We start from the raw sequence: 11,563 nt of genomic DNA, 5'->3' as shown, positions 1-11,563 counted from the left end.
GCTGTATTGAAATAGTTTATTTTTTTTTCTCTTTCTTCTTTTACATAAGACAAAGAATATTAATATCGTACAGTTAATACTGCTAAGGTGTCACACACAAACATCACTTTTATTATAGGACCATGAACAAAATAAACATTTAGACAGAGAGTTGCTGCAATAATGAGGAACAGTAACTACAGTTATTGTAATCATATATTGTGTAATAAATAGAGGGTGTCGCTTGTCAGTGCAGAGTACAAATACAGGGCATTCGAGTAAATGCTACAAAAATATTCTTGTGAGAGTGAAGCTCATACTTGTGAATATTTTTATATATTTTTTCTTTTTTTTTGTAAAAAATAAAATAAAAATAAAATAAAATAAACAGACGTCATGCTCCAACGACCCGTATCACAGCAGCCAATCAGATCCCTGATCAATGAACACCTGACCGTGCATGCTACATCTGCACAATTCCCAAAATGTTATGCTTAAATATATATCACAGGTGCGACGGCAAACTAGCGACGGAGGGAGGAGAGACACGGATTCACCTTTAAAAGACACGTCAGAGATCACGGTAAGTTTGCCTTTCCTCCGGCGAGTGTTCAGTTCAAACGCTAGATTTGGATTTTTTTCTTTATTTCAGCTTTTCTTTATTGTTGCCCAATTCCTAAACAATTAAACTTAAACCAAAGTCTTTGTTGCTTGAATGAATAACTTGTCGACGGTAAAGTTACTGCTGCATCTCTGTTCTTTTAGTAAAGTTGTGTCTGCTAAAGTTCATTTAACAATCGCTGACATGGTCACAGATTTAGAGTATAACGTTTTAAATTACAAAAGGCCAGAACTTGAAACGTTAATTTCAACTTTTGGGAACATTAGCCATTTTTAATGTGTGGTTTTATTGAAGTACAGTGGTACCTCAGTTTTCGAAAGTCCTGGAATTCGAACAAAAAATTTCGAGATTTTTTTGCTTCTGATTTTGAAGGAAAATCCAGAACTCGAACGCCCCCGAAAAAAGCCGGAAAAAACATAACGTGCGCGGACCGATCAGCTGACCCACGACGCGCTTTGTTATTGTGTATAACGCAGCCTCTGTATGCAGACGTGTCCCGTTAGCTCCATTTACTGACTGTTTTTTCTTCATATTGAGGTGTAAAACCTTTCCTGTCTCCGCACTGGACCGTGGTAGAGTGTCACAGGGGAGGTGCTCGCTCTCCACACCTCCACTCCAGGGTTTGATGTCCTGTTGTGGGCTGGAGCTGGGACAGGGATGAGGCGAGTCTGGGACAGAGTGTGACTTGGTTTATGACTTTGTCACAGCCAAACTGCACAGAAGCGCACATTCAGAGCTGGACACGCACCGGGCACCTCTTCACTTCTGGAGAGACGTCACTCACTCGGCAACCCCTCCCACATGCAGCGGCCACACACATAGAGGAACAGCTCACCTGCAGCAGACACTCTACATTCACTCCTACAAAAGACTATTTTAAGGCTTGGAACGCATTATTTCTATTTCCATTCATTGTCATGGGAAAAATCGATTGAAATTTCGAACAAATCGCTTCTCGAACGGCCGTCTGGAATGGATTGTGGTCGAGAACCGAGGTACCACTGTACTGGTGTCAGAGAAGGAGCGAATGACATCACAGCTTTGTTTACAGTCCTGACACAAATGTCCTGTTCTTATAACATCACACGCTTGAGTCAAACTTCTTCCTGCGTCTAGGATGCCGTCGCACTATTGAGCAAACACTCAAAGCTAAATAAAACGACTAATGCTACGATGCCTTATTGATCCACGTCACACAACAATATGGCTCGCGTCACCATGACAACTGAGATATGTATTAATAAAAAAAAGTAGTTGCATTCACTTTCCCTGTGTTTTGCTCGGAGCAGTTGATATTTACATGAGCTGAGAAAGGAAGTGAGCGTGAAGGAAACACTGAGAAAGAAGCTGCTACAAATATGTGAAGATGCATTCAAAAACACCCCCCAAAAAAAAGACAACTATAAAACAGCGAGAGGAACATGGTAAGATATTTTACTGTTCAGTGTCTGACAGGAGGAGAATTGTTGCTGAGTCGACCGGTTTTAAAGGCTGCACGATAAAGTTGAGGTTCATTTTTGCTCCACAGCATCGATCAGAGACAGTAAACGTGTTTTCCCTGAGCTAGCACGACCACGACGTGTCTACTAGGTGCTTTTGTACCACTACAGTTCCATGCAAAACTCACCGGTATTGTCTTGATGTCATCACTGTGAAACAAAATCTGGTTTCATATTGCATCAGAGGTGACCTTGTGACGAAAAAGCCAGTGTTTTGTTGCTTTAAAGTGACTGATTATGTGTCGTAAATAGTGAACACCGGTGTCGTCTCCTGGAGCTACAGACGTCTTCATTTCCCCCCGAGTTTACGTGCATGCAAGTCGATATCAAGAAGAACATAGAACAACTTTCCAGCCAGTTTAGGAATTCACATTACTCAGTCGAGCGATGGGAGCCGTCCGTGCTGTACATATGAGAGATGGAGACACACGCGTTACATACATGGCTCCAGTAGCTCAGCCAGTGCCATTGTGGAGGTCTGAAATGAAGATGAAAAGTATGAAAATGCTCTTGTTTATATGCAGGTGTGACTACTGACCTCTCTGTAGCCAAAATTTGCCACAAACTAAACATGTAGTGATATTCTCAATTCGTCCTGACACAGCTGAAGGATTCATGTCCGTACTTGAGCTGCTCAACTTTAGTCATAAATGCAGTATTTTGTTGCTGAAGACAATAATTAAATCTTGTACTATAAGGAGAAATACTGCTCGATTGTACTGCAATTTTAATCACATGCTTGTCAAAGCCTTAGTGCAGAAAACGTTGTTTGAGTCGGCATATTGATAATTTAATCCACACACTTCTTTCAAAAACATAGGCTGTTACTACTTTTTTGGTTTATTGAACAAAGTGTATTGTTATTTTTTTTGCTATAATTTCAATATACATCCGATGCATTTTGCAGCATCTGTTTTAATTGGATAAAACAGAGTGTCATAAACATATACATGAGCTCTTTTTGGTGAACCCTGCATTATTTAAACAGCCTGGAGGTCTTCTCTCTGCAGTTCACTCACCTACTCCTCTGTCCACTTGCTCTCCTCGCGGCCAGGTATGAGAAGCAACAGCGGAATTTTTACTAGGTGCTGTAGAAGTAAGGCTACCTGGATGAATCCTGCCAGTGTCTGTCTCACAGAAGGCACCGGCTGCACTGCAGGAGTCAGTGGCTCTTCACTGTTCCCCCTTCTGTGACATCTACATACGATTATCTTTTATTTCCATTTACAATACCATTATATCCACCAAGGATTATGATCCTGTGATCTCAGGAACTATCCCTCATTTTGAAGCAAAGATCATCTGTGAACCATGACCTGGAGAGGGACTAGTAATTCCCATCCTTGGCCACTAGATGACAGTGGATTTTTTTTGCAGCTCTAAACTTCATGTAAACTTTACATTTTACTGTACTGTAGCCGTGCAATTTAATACAGAGGACTTGTTATTAAACATGGTTTAATTCTTTGACCTTCAGCCCAAATTGTTTTTTGTAGTATTTTATTTTGCAGTTTTCAAAAATTTATTTTCCAGTTTTCAAAAATAAAATAGTTAAAAAGACTAAATTCCTTCCTAGATTGTCACTTAGCTGCTCAGCAGCAGGGACGTGACCAGGTAGAAAAGTGGCCCATTTTTTTTCTTCAGTCTTAAATTATTGAGGAAAAAAGTTACTCTCTCACCAGTTGCACTCAAATATATTTTGGTATCTGACAAGGTACCTTGTATCTTCATTACCTGACCTGCACTTCAGCCCCTTCTCCACTTCCTGCATCATCAAACAGGGTCTTTTTTACGATTGTCTGCTATACTATTTAGTTATTAAAAATCACACTGAGAGGCCTTTTTAATATAGTTTGATACTGTGAATTAACTCACAGTCAAATGCATTACATTTATAAGCCAAAATCCTGGAACAATGCCCCACCATGGAATTGAATGTAATTCTTCTTTAAAGTCTTGCCACAATAGGCAAAATATAGTTGAATGTCTCTGGGATTCAATTGCATCCTGAACTTTATAAGATCAGATTTTAGAACATTTGTAAAACCAAATGAACCTAAACACAACAATATTTACTGCGATGGCTTCCCTTTTTTCAGGCTTGAGCACCAGGCCCTGAAATTTTTTTTTCACACTGATCCACATCATCACTATTATAAAATTCATTAGAAAGCTTGCAGTCTCATTCATTTTGATCAATAACTCGGTCTGTTTGCGCAAAATTTGGAAGAGGCTTGTGGCCGGAATTGCAGCTACAACTTGCCTAAAAAGTGAAGTCAGAAAAACTGTACTTGTACTTGACGGAGCAGTGATCTCGAGTGGTCACGACTGTTGACAAAGACCTCCAAAATGGCAGCACATGAATGGTTACGGGACCTGACAGCCACCTGAGCAGGTCAAAGCTGTGGGAGAAGCTTTCAAGCTAGTCCTGTTGCGGAGGTTCCAGCCTGACACTGTGGAACTGTGGCTCCGTGAGAGTCTGAAGATATTGATCCAACTGCATGTTTGGTTCTGCGGTTGACACATTCAGCTTCGTGAGCTCTGAAAACAAACAAGAATTATCTTTAGAAATGCAATGAATCTCTCTGGCGGAAATCATCGGCTTTATTTGGTAATGAGGCACGGAGGATAGTCTCAGTAGAGGCATGTTCCATCAGAAACAAGGTAGCTCTTTACCCTCTGTCTCTTTTATTAAAAACATCTATTGCGTAAATGAACCGTGGACTAAGTGCAGCCCATGAATAATACAGTTTGTGGGGCTGCGACAGAACGGCCTGAAATACATTCCACTGTACACACTGAATCATAGTGACAGTCATATCGCGGTATAAATGATACTTCCTCCCTATAGCAGAGGAAAATTATGACTCCATCACTTTCAGTGTGAGTCGCTGGCGACAGGAGACGATCTCCAAACACTAAGTAAATGATAATTACAAGCAATTTTCTGGCCGTGCAGCTTTGATCACAAGCGAATGTTGCGCCACCACTGCGTTTAAGATGCAAAAGAGATGATGTCTGGCTGGACTGCTGACTTCAGAGGATGGTAATGCTCAGCGAAACGACGTAATTTTCCGGTATTTTGGATTCCAAAATGGTAAAAGGGTGTGGATATTTATTCACATTCATCCATCAGTCTGACTGCATCAAGCCACCCACCAACGTTATGGGGGTTTGGAAGTAGAGTCCACATTTTTGCCCCAACTTTATTCATTTATTGTTGCTTAGATACACCTTGCTACATTTGTTTTAGATCAAAGTCAGCAAAATCTGCTGTAGGTTGTTGAGCCAATGGCTTCTTTGGAATAGGCTTTTCAGCCGAGATGACAGTCGCTCGGACGATGTGTTTTGAGTAGTGATAGACTTATGAGGCTTCATGAAACAGTGCCCTCATTTTAAAGCCCACTAGACTAGGCGCTCTCTGCTCTAAAATCTTTGGACTTGAAAGATTACTGTGAAGCCTCACATCATTTTTAGACAGGGAGCGCCATCTACTTTGCTCAGAAAATAAGGATTCTGTTTCACGAAGCCTCAACAGCCCATCACTCGTTTTTTAGGGCAGTTTCACACTGCGGGTTCTGTCTCAAGACAAAGCATGTTCGGCTCAAAAGTCCGACATGTGACCATATGGATGGAGAGCTGTACCTTGTCTCGGGAAACTCTCAATGGGGGCAGGGGGTGAGCTTCTCGCCTCAGGCGACTTGGCGCAAGGTGCCGGAAGCTACGTTTATAGCGTGACTCCACACAAATATGTTAGATGAGGCGCAGAGGTGCGAGGCTGCACTGCAGGGGGGCAATTGAAACCTCCCTTAGACTCAGAGTAGAGCTTCACTTTGGCAGTGCGGTTTACTCAATCTGTCTCTTTCCATTTAGAAATATTGGGAGCAGATAAAAAGAAATAAAAATCGGAAGTAACATCAAGCTGAGATGTGTAACTAGTATTACTACTATGTCAGTACATGGAGGTGGCTGAAGATTGATGATGATTGTAGCTCAGTTGGTGAGTAAGTCTTACAGTTGGCGAGCTGCAGTCGTGTCTGTTCCTTCTGTTGACTCGTGTTGGATTTCGTTTTGGGCGTTGCGTACGTTGGCTTCTTTGGCTTTGTCTCACCTGGAACAGAGGATATCCAGAGGAAGTACAGAGATCAGTGCCAGCAGAATTACAAATCCAACATCACTTCCCCTGAATGCAAAAAGGGGCCCTATTGTCCTTTTTCATGATTTTAAAAATAACCATAACATATACTGAAGTATATAATCTGGTTTTTAAAAGACATTCTACCCAATTTCTTCAAGGATAACGGGACGCAGCGCAGTTAGGGGCACCAATGGACTTCATGGGTCAGCTTTTGAACCGTGGCTAACTATTGTTTTGAAAGATGAAGTGGTGTTTTTCCGACTGCGAGGGAGAGGAAGCTGTAGTCGGCTTTCCTAAAAACCATGCTATGAAGGCTCAGTGGATTAAGTTTGTTTGTGCAGGATGATTTTTGCTCCTTTGTCCTTTTGAGGACAAGCACATGAACTGCGAGGAAGCGAGAATATCTTCCTTAAAACTGATGTGGTTGGCTAAGCTTTTGCCCAGATGACAAGTTGATGATGTGTTTCTGGTCGGTCATTTAATATAAATTTCATTTTTATTTCGATGCAAAGATGAAGGAAATAAATTGCCCTTTTAAAGAAATTAGATGCGATGGAGATGTAGTTTGTTTTGATCCCCTGTCTGCACTTCAACCGTCTGTTTTCATTGTGAGCTGATATATATGCTCGCACTGTCCCTGAATTCCATTAGGGACGTCCTGACACTTCATATTCATCTTTGCTCAGTGAGAGTGTAAACAAGTGTTTTGTTGTGATGAGCATACTGAGGAGTCCGTGCTGAAATCGTGCTGAAACACTTGTGGTCACATCCGCTCACACTCACGTTGAGTTTTCTCAGGACACGTCTCATCCCCATTTGAGCAGTGAAGTGAATGGTTGAATGAAGTTGCTTATTACCTCTAAATCCTTCATTTTCAACCTTAATTTTAATGCCCGGTGGGTTTTGATAAGATGAGGTAAGTCATTTACTCTTCAAGATACTTGTCAATTGCAAAAAAAAAAAAAAAAAAATCCTGTAGTCAGCGATATAAAGCTTGTTCATAATTGGACTGCCAGGTCAGCAAAAGTCTGACACTCCCTTCTGCTGAGGAATAGCAGGAATAGGAATCTCAGGTTGGGCTATCAGGAATAGCCCGACAATCACTGGCGAAAACAGATGGATGATGGGTCTAGTTTGTTGTGCAAACCACCCCTTAGCTTCATGGCCTGACGTCTGTTGTGGCTATAGCCCGGAAGACGTAGAGATAACAAACCCAACCATGAGTCCAAGAGTCATCTTCTAGAACACATCCTCACTCCCATGGTGTAATATATGGACAGTGGGAAAGTGGCCTTTTGCGTCCTATACTGAGGATAAAGGCAGCCATCCACATTTTTCTTCCTGTGTAGCGCTCCAGGTAACATGTCAGTTGCTATTTATAACCCATATGTGGCTCTCCTCCTTACTGTTTGAGGGGCTTTAAATACCATGTGACACGTTGTTTCATGTGGAACGAAAGGAGCGCCAGCCACTCCATGGCTTATCTAACCCCAACCTCTGTCTTTCTTCAACGTGGCACGCTGCCCACCACGTCAGGATCTGCTGTGAGAGGCGGAACATGTGTTTCAATTGAAAACCTGCTGCGTCAACACGCAACGCTGAAGGCTGCCTTCGGCGATGGGTTGACCACGGGATGATCCCGTTGGCCGAGTGGTTGGAGGGACTCAACAGTTAAAGCCCGATAAAGAGGACTTAGGTCAGTCCAATGCTGTGTCCTTCACTTCATTGAAGGTATTCAGGTATTCAGTTTGCCCACACCTCTAGCAGATCTATTACCACAACATAGTGGAGAAGCCGGCTTCGGCTCCACCTATTACGTCTGAGATTATCGGTGCTGATGCAAGAGGTTGCAAATATGTTGGAGCTGACATTTACAAAACGTTTCCAACACTCAATATGCAGGAAACAAAACACGTTGTGCGTGACGTCATGAAGTGTTGTCCCAATTCTTAGGGACGTCAGTCACCTCACTTCCTCCTTCAAGGGCACTTCATATTGGAGGGCACTCAAAAAAAAAGTGCTAGTCTTAGGGTGACAAATGGGACACAGCCTAAAACCGTATGTGGATCTGGTGAATACCATCAAGACTTCAAACCAAAGGGCACTTTTTGTCCTAACTCCTATTAGATAAATGTTTTGTCTAAACGTTGTGCTGAGTTTAAAGTCAGGTTTATAATAATCTGTGGAGGTTTTGAGATCACTAAAGGTTTCTGCAGGTCTCACTGGTGCAGCTGCAGCATACTGTACCTGGTGGCGCTCTGGGAATACTGCACTGGGTCTCACACACACGGGCGGAGGTCACAATTGGTGGAGACTGGGGTTGGACGGGCTGAAGGAAGGCCACAGTGGGGAAAGGCACTGACTGGATGTGGGTCACAGAGGATTCAGACAAGGAGCTTGGGACCCCAGCATTGCTGCCCTCCTTAAAGCCAGAGGGAATCCTCCATCGAGGTAACGGGGAAGGGGAGACTTCCTCGCTGGAGGACCCTGGGACACTGGGAGGACTCAGAGACTGTTCTGGGGTTGATGAGGATTTGGGGAGAAAGTGCAGGATGGAGGAGAAGAAGGAGCAGGATTCAGGAAGGGGGATTGTCCCAATTCCACTGTCCAATGTTCGCATCTTGCAGCCGGAGCCTGCGGCACAAGGAGAACAGCTGAAGTGGACTGGTATGGGAACCACTGTGGGAAGATCACAGGGGGGAGGGGCTTCATAAATGCAGCAAAGCTTGGCTCCAGTGTGAGATAGTTTATGTAATGGATTATTATTATTATTTTATTTCATATATATATATATATATACTCTGTCTAATCGTATAAAATACTTAAAAAACTACCTATACACATTATTAGTAATGTAATAATATAATCATTACAGTAACAATATATCTAACTAGATTTTACCTTGGATTAGTCATAGAAAGTTCACTCTAAACAACACCATAATGACCTAGTAATAACCGTTATTATTATTATAAATAATAATAATAAAGGCATTACATCTATTTCTGCTTTTGGTGCACACTGTATATCATTTTCAGCTGCAGAAGTGAAGCCATTGCTGCTTTATTTTCACAGATGCTTCAAAGAACAATGATAAACATGCATCAATTACGAATATGAAATGTCCATGACTTACAAATAAGGTACACACATGTTTTTATGCATCAGTAACACAACCATAAAATGATTATATGCTATATATATAATCCACACAGCAGCATGGTGATGTCGACAAATATCTTTTACATGTCAGATTTGAGAAAAAAGCAGGCAGGCTGGAATGAAAGGAGGGTTCAGTCATCACACAGTAAATGCAAAACACAGGAGAGATAGGTAGAGATGCTGAGAGGACTAAGCAGAGACCCTGGTCAGTGTTTGTTTTCAGTCTAAAATAAATGATCTGCTGCATGAAGACAAAAATTGCAATAGATTTTTGATACTTGTGTGGTTTTTGTGGAGAAAAATCTTTACAAGTAATGTACGATTTTAGGTCAAAAGATCAAATACAAGCATTGAAACAACAGGAAGGATACAAACATCAACATGTAAAGTCATTGTTTCGCTTGATAACAGTCTCCTCAGTAAACTTTTGTGCCAGCTGCCTCCATGAGGGCCAGCAGTTGTGATATTCATCTTCTCAGCTCATGACCGGAGGCGAAAATAATTCACTGACTTGTGACTGGGATGACCGAGTGGAGATGCTGCTGAGCCGGAATTTTAATGAGGTTATTAACCTCTGGGAGCAGGCGACCGACCGTATCGCACTGCTGATATTTGCCGGTAATGCTGTCCGCGTCCTCTCCACAGTATTTCCCTTCTACCTGAACCAAACGTCTTAATATGGAATAAACCGCACCAAATCGTGAGCAAAACAATTCTACTTCCTGTTAAGCTCTCGGTAATACACTTATTTGATGATCCGAAATTCACCTCCAGTCTGTGGATGTACTTTACTTCCTCTCCTGGACTTGACCATGAACTCATTAGAAACCGCCTGGCCTCCTACTTCAATTAGACTTTTCTACCCAAGAGTCATAGCTGTGCTTCTCCATTCTCAATCTGCGCCGTCTTTTCTAGTCTACTTTCAATGGGGACTTCAAATTACAGGAAAAAGTTTTTCTCATCAAATGAAATCGGGCACAAAGGAACTTGCTTTGTTGAAGATACTTCTCAACCTCAGCTCCAAAACCCCGTAAGACCACTTCGAACAAACCCTTGTTTAACAGTTGGTGCCCAGTGCTTTGCAACTGAGAGTGTGGGAGGTCGGCAGAAAAACCCTAGATTGATACAAGTAACACCCGACTTACGGCCGGGATCGGTTACGGCCAACTGATCGTAAGTCAGATTGGACGTAAGTCGAATGCCATTCAAAATAGTTATAGCGACTACTGTAGTGGTAGATGGCTGTGTGAGAGTGAGATGCTGGGATGCTGAGCTGCCGTAACTGTCGTACACGATGCCGGGCTGCTACGTGCTGCGTTGCCAGACATTGAATACATTGGACTGCACTACCATCAGTCGTCATTTCTTCTACCTGCTCATTCTTTTGGAAGTCAAAAGAAATCTACTGGTGCATCTCCTGTACAGCACAAATCTGTTGGATTTCAGCTATGTTCAATGATCTGGTTGGCATGTCCAGCCACATGCAAATCCTCATTGCATGGATCTGTGAAGGTGAGTAGAGCCACAGCAACACCGAAGAGCAAACCTTATGAGACACAACAGTGAGATGGCTGCTGTTGGTCCTGATTTCTCAAGCTCTTGACAGCAACGTAAAAGCGATTCAAATGGTAAATGGGGCAAAAAAAAAAAAAAGCACACACTGACAAAACCTGATATTTTGCATGTGTGTTTACTACTTTTCTTGCTGGTCCGCTGTATTAGGAACTTACAGATATTAGTTTTATATGGCCGTCACTTCTGTCTGCAAACTGCAAAATGGCAAGCAAAGATAACAACTTGAGCATCATATACTTCTCTGGTTTTTTTTAGTTATTATTATTTTTAAAAGCCTAGGCACAAACGGGAATGGAAATATCTGACCTATCACTGCTTCCTGGTTGGGGCTCTTTGTTGCAGATCCATTTTCCTCAGTTCTCCGTTTCATCAGCTGCATTTTGGAAGGAAGTGAAAAGGGTTACGTTCACACACTTGACTGAGAGAGATAAACAACCATTCACTCACTCCTACACACAATTTAGAACGCTCAATCAACTGCTGTATTTTTTTTTTTTTTTAACTGTGGGAGGAAACCGGAGTGCACAGGGTAAACCCACACAAGCGCAAGAAGATACATCCACACAGAAGGGGCTGAAGTTGCCAGTA

General features: G+C 42.2%; 1 protein-coding gene across 5 annotated transcripts in view; it reads right to left on the bottom strand.

Moving 5' to 3' along the window:
* Positions 1-11,563, bottom strand: part of LOC128765612 (nck-associated protein 5-like) — a 56,724-nt gene continuing 45,161 nt past the window's right edge. The window contains exons 11-14 of one of the 5 annotated variants that reach the window (XR_008415906.1): positions 11,282-11,348; positions 11,131-11,169; positions 6,116-6,211; positions 1-4,641 (exon numbers count right to left, since the gene is read on the bottom strand). Coding sequence is in view for 4 of the 5 variants with exons in the window: in XM_053876417.1 (XP_053732392.1) it covers positions 4,640-4,641; positions 6,116-6,211; positions 8,486-8,917; positions 11,282-11,348 (597 nt within the window). In the remaining variant the exon portion in view is untranslated. Of the gene's footprint in view, positions 4,642-6,115; positions 6,212-8,485; positions 8,918-11,130; positions 11,170-11,281; positions 11,349-11,563 lie in introns of those variants that run through there. The other 4 variants (XM_053876417.1, XM_053876418.1, XM_053876419.1 and 1 more) reach the window with 4 other exon arrangements.

This window comes from Synchiropus splendidus, chromosome 10 (genome assembly GCF_027744825.2).
Source record: "Synchiropus splendidus isolate RoL2022-P1 chromosome 10, RoL_Sspl_1.0, whole genome shotgun sequence".
NCBI lineage: Eukaryota > Metazoa > Chordata > Actinopteri > Syngnathiformes > Callionymidae > Synchiropus > Synchiropus splendidus.
Note: the sequence above shows the minus strand (reverse complement) of the source record. Positions and strands in the feature narration are given on the sequence as shown.